General features: G+C 48.2%; 1 protein-coding gene across 26 annotated transcripts in view; it reads left to right on the forward strand.

The window, feature by feature from the left end:
* Positions 1-16,563, forward strand: part of FNBP1 (formin binding protein 1) — a 165,574-nt gene that overhangs the window by 38,631 nt on the left and 110,380 nt on the right. For 3 of the 26 annotated variants that reach the window (XM_084820970.1, XM_084820955.1, XM_084820965.1), the window contains exon 1: positions 690-11,386. The exons of the other annotated variants lie outside the window; for them this stretch is intronic. In XM_084820970.1, coding sequence (XP_084677096.1) covers positions 11,360-11,386 — 27 coding nt within the window. In that variant the 5' untranslated portion in view covers positions 690-11,359. Of the gene's footprint in view, positions 1-689; positions 11,387-16,563 lie in introns of those variants that run through there. 26 annotated transcript variants of the gene reach the window in all.

Below are 16,563 nucleotides of genomic sequence, written 5' to 3' on the forward strand. Positions count from 1 at the left end.
AGACCAGTCAGTCTGACATCAATCCCTGGGAAAATTCTTGAGCAGATCATAAAGCAATCCATCTGGAAGCACCTTGAAAACAATGTCGTAGTCCTGCCAGACAAATCTGATCTCATTTTTTGATCAAGTAACCTCCCTTGTAGACCGTGGGAATGCTGTAGACATCATATACTACGACTTCAGCAAAGCTTTCGACAAAGTGCCCCATGATATCCTGATGAGAAAACTAGCTCAAAGTGGGCTAGATGTAACAACGATCCGGTGGATTCACAGTTGGCTACAAAATCGGACTCAAAGAGTGCTTATCAATGGGACCTTCTCAAATTGGGGAGAGGTAACGAGTGGGGTACCGCAGGGCTCAGTCCTGGGCCCAGTGCTCTTCAACATTTTTATTAATGACTTGGAGGAGGAGGTGCAGGGAATGCTGATCAAATTTGCAGATGACACAAAATTGGGAGGGATAGCTAATACTTTGGAAGACAGAAATAAAATTCAAAGTGATCTGGATAGACTGGAGTGCTGGGCAGAAAACAACAGAATGACATTTAATAGGGACAAATGCCAAGTTCTGCACCTAGGAAAAAGAAACCAAATGCACAGTTACAAGATGGGGGATACGTGGCTCAACCACACTACAAGCGAGAAGGATCTTGGAATTGTTGTCGATCACAAGCTGAAGATGAGCCAACAATGTGATGTGGCTGCAAAAAAGGCCAATGCTATTTTGGGCTGCATTCATAGAAGCATCGCTTCCAAATCCTGGGAAGTACTAATTCCCCTCCACTTAGCACTGGTTAGGCCTCATCTGGAGTACTGTGTCCAGTTCTGGGCACCACATTTTAAGAAGGATGCAGACAAACTGGAGAGGGTTCAGAGGAGGGCAACAAAGATGATCAGGGGACTGGAAACAAAGCCCTATGAAGAGAGACTCAAAGAACTGGGCATGTTTAGCCTTGAGAAGAGAAGACTGAGGGGAGATATGATAGCACTCTTCAAGTATTTGAAAGGTTGTCACAGAGAAGAAGGCCAGGATCTCTTCTTGATCATCCCAGAGTGCAGGACACGGAATAATGGGCTCAAGTTACAGGAAGCCAGATTCCGGCTGAACATCAGGAAAAACTTCCTGACTGTAAGAGCAATACGACTATGGAACCAATTACCTGGGGAGGTGGTGGGCTCTCCCACACTGGAGGCCTTCAAGACGAGGCTGGACAGCCATCTGTCAGGGATGCTCTGACTTGGATTCCTGCATTGAGCAGGGGGTTGGACTCGATGGCCTTGTAGGCCCCCTCCAACCCTACTATTCTATGATTCTATAAGCTAAAATAGGCTGGCATTTTTGGCCATGCCCCTTTTGCCTTTGGCCACACCCACCGATGGAATGCAGCCCCTGAGAGCTTCTCCACAATGGCTTTTGTCCTTCGGGCCGAAAGAGTTTCTGCAACACCATGTACAATAGCTTTACTTAAGACCTGTTCCTGGAAGGACTGAAAACTGCTCGAGCTTTGCTGGTTTATTGATCGGGATCGACACATCTGTCTGCATTTTGGACTCTCTTTGGGGGTGTGGCTGTCAGGATGAGTGCCCGCACTTCCAACCTCACCATGACATGGCTGCACAGCCTACCGCTGGCCCTCTGGGTTTTCTTGCTCTCTGCCTATTCCTTTGCCATCATAGCCAGACTTATCCCTGCCTGGTACCTTTGCCTCTCTCTGAATTGAGGCCTTTCAGAAGCCCAACTCTCTCCTTACGGCTGCATCCCAGACTGCACCCCCAGAAAGCCTGCGTGGGGCTGCTTTCCCCTGGTATTCAAACCCAGCTCAGGACCTACCTTATCCCCTTAATCCAGCCTTTCCCAACTTGGTACCCTCCAGATGTGTGGGATTGCAACTCCCATCATGCTCTCCTCCTCCTCCATCATTATCATCCATTGCCTCCCTCTCCTGCCCTTTTGCCTGTCTCCCTCTTCCCTTGCTGTCATTTGAAATTTAAGTTTGTAAGCTCCTTGGTGCAGAGACCCGCCTCATGTTTCCCTGTGGTGCACCATGTACGCTAATAATGCTTGTTATTAACTGGGGTGTGTGTGTATGTTCCCAAACATTGTTGCTCCCTTGCCAGCTCAATTCCCCCCAACCTCAGAGGCAAACGGAAATCTAAATGAAATTGCCGATCCGTGAGAGGCGCAAGTACGTTAGCTGAGCGCAAAAGTGTGTGTGTCCTATGCCTTTACCATTGGGCTGAGGCCCAGAGTGCCAGACGCCCTCCAGCTTTCACCTATTTAAGGGGCTGTTGAGTCTCTTTGTCTAAAAATAGGTTTGGAGAATACTTCATCTGTCAGTCGCCAACCTGCAACTTCTCGAACTCTGAACGCTTCTGACGTAGGCGGGAGTATGGGGGAAATCATTGTCTTCAGAGCTTATGCCCATGAGATGATTCGCGCCTCACGTCCACCATTTGTTTTTGTAAAGGCTTCCTGTAGCCTGGATACCTGTGAAAACGTAATGTGCGAGTGTATGTGTGTGTGTATATATACACACACACACACACACACACACACACACGCACTTACATACCCACACAAAATACTGTGACAATTAAGTGTTTCGGGACTGGCCATGCCCACTATGGCAGCCATTCTGTGAATGGGCAAGCCCTTCCCAGTAGCAGTCATTTTGTGAGAATGCCCATGGCACATTCAAAATTCCAAATGAGCCCACCAACCCAAAAAGGTTGGGGACCCCAGTAAGTAGACTGGATATGTTTGGGTTTGGGTGTGTGTGTTTTGTACTGATTTTCAAAAATACATACATCACAGCCTACTGTCAGTGTGCACACGCACATTTTATGGATGGGCAAGCCCTGTGGCAGCCATTTTGTGAAAGCACCCATGACACTCTCAAAATTCCTACCCCAAAAAAGTTTGGGGCCCCCTGTGCAAATGTGTTATATATACACCTTACTCTTGTTGTATTTAGTAAGGACGTCGCTGTACTTTTTTGTCCTCATGGGCTCATTCCAGATTAGGGATGTAAAATCCGTTCTGTCTGTGTTTTTTCTGTGTCTGTGTTTGCCCATCAATGGAACTGAGTTTTTTTAGTTTCCAAATTTGTGCAAATTCACACATGCAAAATGCGCAAATTCTCCCCAAATGCACAAATTGCCCCCAAATGTGCATCTTCACACTTTAGCATATTGGGGAAATGGTCATTTTTGGTTGTGCATTTTAATTTTTGTGCATTTTTCTATGACAAAATTTGCATAAAATTCCATAAGGTTAGAAGAATGGTCCGCAAGTCTGCAGAATCTGCCCAAAGTGGGAAAAGCCAGTCTGCTGTGGAATCCCATGGGTTGGATTCATAAAAATCCAAACCCACTTGGTTCCGTTGCGGATTTCTCAGACATCCGTCTTCCAGATAAGGCATTCACAGATGTTTGGACAAGTGACTTTTCTTTTAGCCTCACCAATTTGCCTTCTGGGAAATGAGTGTTTTGTGACCAGCCATGCCCGCTACGGCAGCCATTTTATGAATGGTCAAGCTGCCTCCATGGCAGCCATTTTGTGAGAGCACCCGCAGTGCTCTCTCCACATGTGCCCACTGATCCAAAAAGGTTGGGTACCAATCTTCTAGCCAACCCTGCCTTGCACTTCCAGGATGCTATAAGCTTTGCTTATTTGTTTCCATTATTGCTTTCCAGCTGGAGACACTGAGCATGCCAAGTCCTCACTGAGATTTCGGGAGGGGGATTTTGCTCCCTTTGAGGTCTTTCTTATTTATTTGTCTTAAATTCTGCATACCTTGGGGCTCACCCCAACTTTCTGATGCCTCCCTTTTTTTCAGCGGCCCCCTTTTGGCTCCAAGCCTGTCGACACTCAGCCACCCGAGTTTGCTCTTAACAGGAATGATAATAACCATGCCATGTACCTGTCAGACCTCAGAAAGGCACAGGCATTTCTCCCCCCTCCTCTCTGCTCCTTTCGTTGTGAAGCCAACCATTCACCAAGGGTTCATGTATTCCCAGGATGCGCCAATGCAACCTCTCATTAATGGAGAGCTGCCGACTTAATTAACCGACATGGTTTATTTTGTGGAAAGTCTTATGACATTCGAGGCAGCCGAGCCAGACAGAAACCTTTTGGAGCTTCTGCTTCTCTTTCTTGGCAACCCTGGCCTCCGTCCCCAAATCCCAGGTCTTCTGAATGCTTTTGCAGCAGCTCAAACAGGGCCGGCCAACCTTTTGGCAAGTACGCCACAAGTCTGAAGGATGAGATAATGCCGCTCTACCGGGTGCTACAGCACATATGTTCTCCCCACCCCCTGCCGTGGCGTATTCTGCCTCTACGCTAAAGAGTCAGGCAGTGTTCAGTGTGAGAGAAGAAAGCAGGTATATGACTCGTGGTGTGTCCTTATACAGAGCGTACATTGTGCCAAGCCACTCTCTTAAGACAATTCCACCAGAAGCCATCTTGGATTTTGTTTTCCCTTTGCTGTTTTCCCCTTCGGGTGGTGAAACAGGTTCTTGAAAGACCCTTTGGCTTTGGCCCGGGAGTCACAGTGCCAGTGGTCGGCATTCTGGGGCACTTGCGGGGGCCCACCCCCTAGCACTGACCACCCCCTAAGCCAGGGCTGCAGGTGGCCCCCCTCACCCCCTATTCTTGGTCCACATTTAGATTTGTAAGCTCCTTGGTGCAGAGACCTGCCTTATGTTTCCCTGTGGTGCATCACATCCCCTAATAATGCGTTGTTGTTGTTGCTGTTGTTGTTATCATCCCTCTCCGGCCGTTTTGCATGCCTCCCTCTTCCCTGTTCGTGGTCTAAATTTAGATTTGTAAGCTCCTTGGTGCAGAGACCTGCTTTATGTTGCCCTGTGGTACATCATGTCCACTAATAAATAATGCATTAGTAATTGCAGCTAGTGCAAAATGCAGCAGCTAGAGTGCTGACCAGAACATCTCATAAAGATCACATAATACCACTCTTGAAGAATTGCACCGGGTGCCAACATGCTTATGGTCGGAAGTCAAGGTTCTGGTGATGACATTTAAAGCCCTAAGTGGCTTGGGATCTCGATATTTGAGGGAGCGCCTCTCCCTACATATGCCTGCTCAAGGACTGAGATCTGTTGGAGGGCCCTCCTCTGTGTCCCACCAGTACGAGACGTACACTATGGTGGGGCGTGGGAGAGGGCCTTCTCTGCTGTGGCACCCCAGTTGTGGAATGCCCTCCCCTTGGAGGCCGGATCGGTGCAGACATTGGTCTCGTTTCAGCACCAAGTAAGAACTTGGCTTATTACCAAAGCCTTTGAGGGCTAAATGCATTCCCTAAAGTAGCGCACTGTTTTAACAATTTTATTGTTTTAGATTTTAATTGGTATTAGCTTGTTTAATGTTTATGTTTTCAGCTGTTTAAATTATTGTTTTATTCTGTTAAAATTGATTTTATCTGTGCACCACCCTGAGATCTTAATGATATAGGGCGGGATACAAATGTTTTAAAGAATTAATAGTAAATAAATAGTATTCTTATTAATAATATTCTCCCTGTCCTGCGTGTTTGCATGTCTCCCTCTTCCGCTAATCTTGGTCTAAATTTAAATTTGTATGCCCCTTGGTGCAGAGATCTGCCATATGTTTCCCTGTGGTATACCATGTGCACTAATAATGCATTATGAATATTATTATTATTATTATTATTATTCTCCCCTCTTCTCCCCTTTTGCATGCCCCTGCATTCTAAAATGTTGAAATGCCTCTCCTAAGGCGTAGTTGCTGGTCTGCTGGTATGTTTGATATTTTTGGCCCCTCCCTTTTGCCTTTGGCCCCACCCACCACTGGGACGCAGCCCCCGAGAGCGTCTCTGAAATGGCATTCGGCCCTCGGGCTGAAAGAGGTTCTGCACCTGTGCTGTAAGCCCTCTGGTCCTCCTCTTCCCCCTGCTTGCTACAGCTGATTGTTCACCTGCCTTCCTCCAGCGTGCGAGCTGTGCTCCTTTGGGAAGGTGCTGTGGATGGGGACCAGAAGGAAAGCGAAAGGGCAGTGGCGACTGTGGCAAGGAGGTGGCTTTTGTGCAAAGCCAGCCTCATCCCCCTCGCAAATTTGGACCAAACACAGAGGAGCACAAAAACGGGGTTGTGGGATTTGCCCCCTGCCTACCCATACAGCAGAATCTGGTCTATTTGCGTGAGACTGTGAGGCGGAAGAGCCCAGAAGGGCTGTGCGTTGGAGGCAGGCGGGACTTAACAGCTGCTAGAGGGAATGGAATGGAGGACCAGGCCGGCTTTGTTCAGGATCAGTCTGTATTGAAGGAAAGCATTCGCAAGCGATATACTTTCATTGTGGAGGCCAAGGACTGCATTTTTGAAAGCAGGGCCAGCGAAAAGGGTAGGCGTGGCTGGGCACCTGCCGAGGGTCCACACCCCAACAGGAGTCCCCTGACCAGAGCCCCCTGGACTTGGTCCTCCTCTTCCCCATCGCAACCTGCTTGTTCCCCTGCCTCTCGCTCCAGCCCAGATGCAAGATGCTGCTGCCAGCTTGCTCCCTGGCTCTCTGCTTGCACGGGGTAGCAATGGTGAGGAAGAAGAAGGGGAGTCAAAGCAGCAGGTGGCCATGAAGGTGAGAAGGCAGAGGCACGGAGGGAGGGACCCGTGGAAGGTGTCTTGCCCCAGGGTCTTAAAAACCTGGAGGTGGCACAGTTTGAAAGCTGCTCTGCGGGGCAGGGTGGGGGCAACCGCTGGGGTTTTTTGCTGCCGTGCTACTGAATTTTGGTGGTGGGGCAGCAGGAATGCAGCCCATGGGGATGGGTAGAAAGTGGCCCCTGGATCCCCAAAATTTCCTGCCCCTGATTTCAGTCTTTAAAGGTCAAAAGCAGCACTTTAAACTGGGCTCAGAAATACCCTGGAAGCCAATGCAGCTAGTGAAATCTTGGTGTCGTATGAGCAGACCACCCGGGCTCCACCAATATCCAGGCGGCTGCATTCTGCCCCAGCGGAAGTTTCCGACCTATCTTCAAGGGCTGCCCCACGCAGAGTGCATTACGGTACTCCAGCCGGGATGTCACCAGAGCACAAATCACTGAGCCAAGATCCTCCCTCTCCAGATTGGGTTGGAACCCAAAGTGGCAACCGGAGCTTGTAAAAAGTTATTCTGGCCACTGCGGCCACCTGAGCTTCTAGGAGAATGTCCAGCCTGAGGGCACAGTCCTCCAGTGGGAGTGCAACCCCATCTAAGACCAGATGTCTTGCTCTTAACGTCACCGTCAAGGGGTGTGTGTGTGTGTGTGTGTGTGTGTGGTTTTAAAGCGAGTGGTGTGGTCTCCCCTCAGAGGGCCGGGAGCAAGTCTGGAACGGAGAGCTCGGCCTCCGCCGGCGTCCCTGATTTGAGGAAGCATCCACCTGCTCCTCCAATGAGACAGCCCGTTGGAAGTGTGAAAGCCGGGCGAAGCAAATTCCCATTGGCAGAGGGCCCCCCCACCCCAGGAATGCCGGTGCTGTTGCTATAGCAGCATCCGAAAGCTGCCTCCGTGCAGTTTCCCCCTCCCCTCCCCCCTCCAACCTGCTCCTTCGGAGCTCACCAGGCCTCCGAGCAGCTGCAGCACGCGACGTGATTCCATGCAATTCTCTCCTGACGGGAGCGGCGTTCCTCCCCCCTTCCGCGCCCCCCGCCCAACCAATGCTTAAATGAAAGTTCCCAGGCCCAAATGACACATTAGGTTGCATTGGTGGTGCGGTTGGGCAATTTTAGACCAGTGGTGGGGAACCCCAGGCCTGCAAGCCCCATCTGGCCCTCCTGGGGCCCCGATAAAGCTCTTTGGGATTCCTCAGAAGCGGGGCAGGCCCAAGACATTTTGCTGCCTGAGGCAGAGCGGCAAATGGTGTGTCCCCCACCCCCAGACCGCCACTGACCCAAAGTCAGGCAAGTCATCATCGCACATGAAGCAGAAAATCCCACAATTGTCTCTCCCTGCCCTTGACAGTCAAAAGGCAATAACAACAAACCGAGTAACTAGCCATTTGCTCCCTTTTCATGACACCCAAATCTGCTGCCTGAGGCAGGCGCCTCACTGCCCAAAGGTAGGGCCGGTCCTGCTCAGAAGGCCATGCCTTCCCCCCGACCAACAGTTATTTGGAATGATTTATTCCTTGGCTTTCCTACATTTCTCCCCACAACCCCGGCACCATTTTAAAAGGTCGGCAGGCCTCTCCTAAGGCCGGGTTGCTGGCAGTGAGAGTTCTAAGCGAACTGTCCCAGTACGTTTGGCATTTCTCCGGAATTGGTCTCTGGAGCCTTACCGGGCTGTGGGGCAGAGACTGGAAGGGGAACGAATGGATAGACAAAGCAGGGGAGGGGGGTTGCCTCGGGAGAGCACAGGGCCCCTCAGAGCCACCCTCCCCACCCTTGTGCCCATCAGACGTTTCAGACTTCCACTCCCATCAGCCCAGCCAGCATAGCCAGTGGTCAGGGGTGCTGGGAGTTGTAGTCCAGAGGGTACCAGGCAGGGGAAGGCTCTCCTGGAGATTAAGTCAGTGTATTAAAACGAGCATGTGCGAATTCTGAGTATGCCCTCTCGGGCCAATCCTGGAGCATTCCAAAGTAAGTGAGGAGTTGTTTAGGTCAGAACACGGTCAGGAATGTGCAAAGGGAGATACTTGACGCCAAGCCAGGATCTAGTCAGGGAAACAAAAAGACTTAAGGCAAGGGTGCTGAACCTTCGCCCCGCAGGCCTCATGCAGCCTGCCTGGGGTATCGATCCAGCCCTCTGTGTTTCCCCAGATGGCCACACTCCCTTCCCCTGGCCTCACCCCCTTTCCCCCAAACACCGATCATTAGTTGTTTTCCTGGGAGTTGTGCAGTTTTCCCCCCCAGTCTAAAAGGTTGAAATGCCTCTCCTAAGAAATGCCTCCTTAAAGTAAGAGCTTTAAGCTAAAATAGGCTGTTACTTTTGGTGTCTTGACTCTTCCCCTGCCACCTTTGGCCCTGCCCACCACTGGAACGCAGCCCCCGAAAGCTTCTCCAAAACGGAATTCGGCTCTTGGGCTGAAAGACCTTCTGCACCCCTGACCTAAGGGAAGGTGTGTGTGTGTGTGTGTGTGTGTGTGTGTGTGTTTGTGTGTGGGATAAACTGTCAGAAGGCTGGCAGCATTTTGCACGATCCATTTTCAGGCGCTCATGACCACATCATAGGCCATCAGAAGGAGCAGGAAGAGAGGGTGGGGGCAAGATGCATACCAGGGCAGCGAGGAGCTCAGAGCTTTGCAAACAAAGAGCATTCCAGAGCCCACAGCTTGAAAAGGGGGTGACACATTTAGATCACCTCCTGATGACCAGAATCTGCTGCCCCTGTTTTCAAACTTCTTGAAGCTGCTAGAAGTGAGTCTCCCTAAGGAATCTAGGAAGGTGGTTGATGGGGAACTTCACTGTGATATATGCAAGGCAAATGGTCTAACTCAAGTTCTGGGGCCCCTTGTTGTTGTTGTTGTTGTTGTTTCTATACTGCCCCATAGCTGAAGCTCTCTGGATGGTTTACAAAGATTAAAAACCATTAAAAAAGCAGTATACAATGTTTAAAAACAGTTTACAGCAAAACACACACACAGTACATACAGAGGCAAAATACATCTAAAAGCAACTTTGAGCAGTCATCCCTAACCATAAGACAAATCCAGGATGTGATTAAAACTCATCACACGCCGCCAAATGCCTGAGAAAAGAGAAAAGTCTTAACCTGGTGCCGAAAATATGACAACGTTGGTGCCAGGTGGGCCTCGTCGGGGAGATCGTTCCAGAATTGGGGGGCTACCACCAAGAAGGCCATTTCCCTTGTTGCTGCCTTCCGAGCCTCCCTCTAGATGTCTTGACTACAAATCCCAGCACCCCTCAGCCAGCATAGCTGGGAGATGTTGTCCAACACATCCAGAATGCCCCAGGTTGAGGAAGCCTGCTCTAACGTCTGGCTGTTTAGCATTTGCTGTTCACCCTAGGAGTGTAGCCAAGCTGCACATTAGAAAGCCGCATTTCAATGCCTGCAATTTCCTGTTTGGATCTCTTGCAGCCGTCTGGCTTGCAGTGTCTTTCTTTCATGGGGGTTTCGGTGCGCGGAACTGCTTCAGCTTGCGTCCTGGGGATGCGTGTAGTTGCACTCTCCCCAAGGTATGTTAGAACTGGTTTACATCCAGTGGGTAGCCAAGCTAAGCCCAAACAGGTAAACATCTGAAGTTAGGTCTTAGAAGCTTGAGACTTTATCTTATTTCTGAAGATGGAACTTAGCATTATTTTCAAGTCTTTGGTTTGTCCTTTCACCCCAGCTTCTACATTCAACTGAGTTTAATTCTTTACATGCCTAGAGGAACTTAGTCATGCTTTAGCTTAGCTTTTTATATCAAGGAATATAGAGAGGAAGTAAAAAGGGAGAATTCACAATTTCCCCCCATGTTTTGTTAGCTTCACAAGGCAAGTAGAATGCAGGACAGTTGAGGAGGGGGACTCCTAAGAATAATATTAGAAGTTCAATTTGTTATCTCACTTGCTGCATTTGCGGTGCCAGGTCTGTGAATTGTAACTTTTGGTTAATCTCATTTTTGTGTTACGTTCTCTTTCACTGACAATAATGTAATCACAGGGACAGTTGCTAACGCACATATAACCACCATGCTATCTTTTCTTAACATTTGTAATTTTCTTAAATGAAGCATCAGATGGATTTCAATGTACTTCTTAGTCTGTGGTGATCCTTGCCTGTTTAGACTTTGCTTGGTTACCCACCGGGGTCTCTAGAGCCCATTTGGCGTAGCTTCTGAATTTAAATGGCACCAAATGAACATACACTACCAGAATGCGGCCCCCAAGAGCTTCTCCGAAATGCTGAAAGCGGCTCCCCTCCTGTGCTCTGACTCCACTGCTAGGAACCATCCCGTGAAATTAGCAGTGTGCCCACTTCTTCTGTCACGCAAGATGGATTTCACTTTGTACCAGAGAGATCTTCTGCACCTGCCTGCTTTTGAATTCTCTTCTACTGCAAAAACAACAACACACCGTCTTTTTTGCAGGCATTAAGATTTGTGAGCCAGGTTTCTCGGTAGGCCTGACCATCTTCTGTGAATCGAAGGAAGTGGCTGCTTTCACAGATGCTTTTGTGGCTGCCATTTAGATGGCTCTAGGAACAGAAGATACTCATGTTGGCTTCCTCCAGAGGAGGAACGTGACTTCATGGGCTTGCACCAATGTATTGCGATCTTTTTGTTGTTGGCTTTAAAATCTAGCGGAAAATGCACTTTTCTCAGGCGGCCAGAATTGACTCTCTTGCTTGAGCCATGGCAAATAGATGGTGGTTGTTAAAAATCCCAGTCTAGACCAAATGGTTAGACAATGGGGTCATGTTGCAGTTCGTCCCAGGTAAGTGAAACTGGCCATTTAATGGTTTTAAGTAGGATTAGGGGGGAGTTTGAAAACAGCTATTTTGGCAGGACAGAATTTCACCCTGTAAAATGGTTTGTACAAACATTTTAAGTTTCTTGGATCCCAGTCAATGATGTAGTGTTTCCCCTGGTTGCTGTTGCTCTCTCCTCCTTGGCTCAGTCATGTGGCTGATGCTAGCCAATCTAGGAGCCCATGTATGGAGTAGAAAGGAGCCATAATGCTGCATTTAAGGCAAGTGAAGGCAATTGAGGGTAAGAGCAAGTGAGGGCAATATCGATAAATAGGCAAACACTTTGTACAAGGAGTGCTGAAAAGCAGTCTTCTTCTTTAAAAAAGGGAAGTGTTTTTTAGTACTGTGAGTAGTTTTAGCCCAGTCCTATTTTTCATATCACTTTTTGGGTTTCACATCGCAATATAGAGAAGGCTCCTTTCAGAGGGCCGTGAAGTAGTGAAACTACCTTATGCCCCAGAACATTTCCCCAAATTCCCTAGGTGAGCAAAAAAGTGCTATTAATTTAGGATGTTAAAAAGCAGATTTGACCCACTGGTTTGGTGAAACTGAAAGGGGGATGCTGATGATGGGACTATGCTATTGTATCCTGCTGTAGAAATCTGGGCTCTGTGCGTTTCACTCTTAGTGCAGAAGGTCTCAGGTTCAATCTCTGACATTACTAGCTAAAACGGCCAGGCTTCAGGTGACAGGAGAGATGCTTTAGGCTGTCCTCTGTTTGAAGGCATCCTCTATTGATGGGTCCCTTTGGCAGGGAGACAATATCGGGATAGTCTAACCTGAAATAAGGCAGCTTCTGATGTTCAGAGCATAGTATTAACTACCAATGGACTAGTCATAAATAAGGATGTGCAAATCAGCCAAATTTGAGCTTGGCAAAGTTTTCCAAATTCCATCTTGAATCTTGTTCTGACTCAAGTCCATATCAGATTATGAGCTTTGTGTTTTGTTTGTTTGGGGCATGAAAATCCATGTGTATGTTAATGCGTATTTTTCCAGATGTACGCATCAGTTGTGTGCATCTTTGAAATGTACACATTCTTCTCTCATTGATTACAGCATGTTTGTGTGCATTTTCCAAAAGTTCACACTTTTTCATGCGCATTTTCCAAATGTATGCATGCTGTTGCACATGTTTTTTCAGTCTGCAAATCACCTTGCAAGCTTGGAAATGTATGGGCTTTGACCACAGTTTGTGTTTGAGCCCATGTTCGGTCTGAAAGGTGCAAACTGGGTAAATCCTGATAAAAAATGAACTGAAATGAATGTCTCGTACGTCACAGCACCCATATGCACAGTCTGAGCATCTGTAATCGATGGCTTGGATCCAGATTTACTCAGGATGAAACATGCCGGTGGGAGCGGGCTTTTCTGCGTGCTTCTTCCCACAGCAGCTCTTCCAGCCCCCTGAAAGACTACACAGAGAGTCAGGAGACACCGCTGAATGGCATGAGCTGCATTATGGGAAGGGAGGGGGATCCCGCAAAATTTGGCAGAGAGAACTTCCACAAGCAGAAGGCCTCTTCTTCTTGCGGAAGGCAGATCCTAGATCCAACCTAATGTTTATGAAATGGTTTATAGTGCTCTGTTTTGCAATGCTTGGAGCTGTCCTGCTCAGAGTCAGACCCGGAAGAATGAATGTTTATCTTTTATCGATGTGATGTTATGCATAAATATTGGGAATTTCCTCTTAGCTGGCCATTGCCTAACTGATATCTCCTGAGCCCAGCCTTATATGGCTCGCGATGCAGAAGGCTTGCTCAAGGCATGGAAATAAGAGCTCAAATCTGAGCGCAGTTTGTGTATAAGTGTGGATTTGAAGGAAGAGACATTTGTAAACACAGCTGAGGTAACTTATTTAGGCTGAGGATTTCTTTGTGTAAAATCAGGCTTCTGCCTTCTCTCTCTTTTCAACTTTTTGTAAGCAAACATGATGGTCCGTGGGAAATGCTCTGGGCTTGCCGTGGCACCAGGCTGCATCATGCATTGGAACCAAAGCAGCGACATATTTAGGACGTTTGTAAGGAACATCTACCCCCAAATTAATTGCTGTGCCCCCTTCCTCTGTAATGTATTTTTTGTTATTCTACTTCTTGCGTCTAGTGATGTCGTAGAAATACTCAAGGGATTCAAATGAGTTCAGATTTCTATGAATCTGACCTGTGGATTGCACAGTGGACTGGCTTTTTTTACTTTGGAGGGGATTTGCACAAGTGAGCGTTAGCACAAGTGAGCGTAAGCACTAATGCACATTTCTGCAAGTGTGCATCAGCGCAAAGGTGCAAGTGTGCATTAGCGCAAAGGCACGCCTGTGCAAGTGTGGATTAGCGCTTATGCCATTTGCAAACAGGGACAAAATTCTTGTGCATAAAATTCAGTCCGTCTATGAGTGGATGATGGAGTGAAAGATATCTGATGATCTGCAAAACACAGATGGAATAGATTTAACAAAATCCATACATGCCTAGTTGCAATAAAGCCTCCGGTGCCGATTGGCTGAGCTAGCATGATTGTGTGGAATATTGGAACATTTCAGTTGCTCAGGGAAAAGTGCTACCAGAACGTCTGTAGTCCTATCTCCTGTGAGGGAAGGGAAAATTGTCCGTTTGCGTGGCATTAACAGCCCCCTCCCCCAGGGAATAGGAACATTTCATTTTGTTTTTGTAGGGGCAGGCTGAGAACTGCTGCAAGATTATTTATTTATTTATTTATTTATTTATTATTTAATACATTTCTACAATGCCTTTCTGCCAAGGCACACTAGGCAGTTTGCCATTTTTAAATACAAAAACAAGCATGCAAAAAAACAAAACAAAAGCTCAAACACCAGAAGACAGTTCTCTCAGGCCAGTGGATAGTCTCCTCAGGATCCAATAGCAAAAGTTCCCCAGCCTGGACTCTTAACTTCCAGGAGGGAGGGAAGCAACAGGCACGGAATCTAGAACGGCTTAAGGAAAAGTGTGGAGTAGGCTGTGGACTAAATCCTCACTGCGGTGGCTGATTTGTGTTTGGACTGGATGACTTCAGACTGTCGATGAGGGCCTACATGACGGAATGCTCCACTATTAAAATAGGTAAATTCCCTGCACATAGAATACTAGGCCTATAACCTTTCTTCCTGGCACCTTAGCTTTCTACACGCAGGGATTCCTTTAAAACAAATTGAGCATTTAGTCATGAGAGCCTCCAGCTGCCGTCTGAAGTAGCCACAGCCCATATTGTCCAGGAAACACTTTACCACTATCCTTTATATGTGGTTTCTAGTCGCTCCCATGCCTCAGGGCTGGAGGGGGAGAGGAAGAGACCATGAGCGAGCTCAAGGGGCTGGGCGTCTCCTCCTGCTCTGCTCCAGGCTTCTGCCTTGCAAGTCTTGCTGGAGGGGAGAGGCTGCGAGTCTCTTTTGTACATTGCCGGACACAGTTCTACACCAAAGCTGTTGCAAATCCTAGAGAGAAGCCGGTGAGAGCAATTGCTGCATCTTGTGCGGGAGGCCAACAGATGCAATGGTACCGCTGTTTTTCTGAAGCCAGCTTCTTCTGGATGGCTGCAATCCGACATGCCGTTGCAGGGGCGCACATCTCATCAGACAAGGAGAATCACTTCTGAGCGAGCCAGCTCCAGCTTTTGGAGGGCCCTGGGGCAAAGCACCCTCCATGGGGCCCCTCCCTGCGTGAGTCCGCCTTCTGAGCACCCTGGTCGCCAGCTGTTCTTGCTCCTCCTCCTCTTCCTCACCACTGCTCCCACTTGCTTGACGGGCAGAGAGCCAGGAGGCCGCGGCATCCCCTGCTCCTCCTCCTCACCACCACCGTTGTCTGGGCCAGAGCGAGAGGCAGGAGAGCAAGCTGGTTGCAACGGTGAAAAGGAGGAGCGAGTCCAGGGGGCTCTTGCTAGTGGGCCCCTGCTGGGGTGCAGGCCCACAGCAGCTGCCCAACTATGCCAACCGTTGTCTCCGGCCCTAATTGCTAAACGTTCCCTAGTTTAATACGACTTTCGACTGCTTTTACCTCCATCACAGTTGTCTTGCCCCTTCATGGATCACTGCCTTGTTGTGGCGAAGGGGCTTGCATAACTCTGTGAAGCCATAAGCTATGCCATGCAGGGCCACCCAAGACGGACAGGTCATGGCAGAGAGTTCTGACAAAATGTGGTCCACTGGAGAAGGAAATGGTAACCCACTCCAGTATTCTTGCCAAGAAAACGCCATGGAACGTATCACAAGGCTAAAAGATATGACGCTGGAAGATGAGCCCCTCAGGTCGGAAGGTGTCCAATATACTACTGAGGAAGAGCAGAGGGTATTTCCAAGTAGTGCCAGAAAGAGTGAAGCGGCTGGGCCAAAGCCGAAAGGACACTCAGCTGTGGATGTGTCTGGTGGTGAAAAGAAAATCCGATACTGTAAAGAACAATATTGTTTAGGAACCTGGAATGTCAGATCAATGAATCAAGGTAAGCTGGAGGTGGTCAAACATGAGATGGCAAGATTGAACATCGACATCTTGGGAATCAGCGAACTAAAATGGACAGGCATGGGCGAATTTAATTCAGGTGACCATCATATCTACTACTGTGGGCAAGAATCCCTTAGAAGAAATGGAGTAGCACTCATAGTCAACAAAAGGGTGGGAAAAGCAGTACTGGGGTACAATCTCAAAAACGATAGAATGATCTCAGTACGAATCCAAGGCAAACCATTCAACATCACAGTAATTCAAGTCTATGCCCCAACCACTGAGGCCGAAGAAGCTGAGGTTGATCGGTTCTATGAAGACCTACAACACCTTCTAGAACTAACACCAAAAAAAGATGTCCTCTTCATCATAGGGGACTGGAATGCTAAAGTAGGAAGTCAAGAAATAACCGGGATAACAGGCACGCATGGCCTTGGTGTACAAAATGAAGCAGGACAAAGGCTAATAGAGTTTTGCCAAGAGAACACGCTGATCATAGCAAACACTCTTTTCCAACCGCACAAGAGGCGACTCTACACATGGACATCATCAGATGGTCAGTATCGAAACTAGATTGATTATGTCCTTTGCAGCCAAAGATGGAGAAGCTCTATACAGTCAGTAAAAACAAGACCTGGAGCCGACTGTGGCTCAGATCATGAGCTTCTTGTTGCAAAATTTCGGCTTAAATTGAA

Source organism: Heloderma suspectum, chromosome 14, assembly GCF_057233095.1.
Source record: "Heloderma suspectum isolate Gila_16-S chromosome 14, 16-S_ref, whole genome shotgun sequence".
In the NCBI taxonomy this organism is placed as follows: Eukaryota; Metazoa; Chordata; class Lepidosauria; order Squamata; family Helodermatidae; genus Heloderma; species Heloderma suspectum.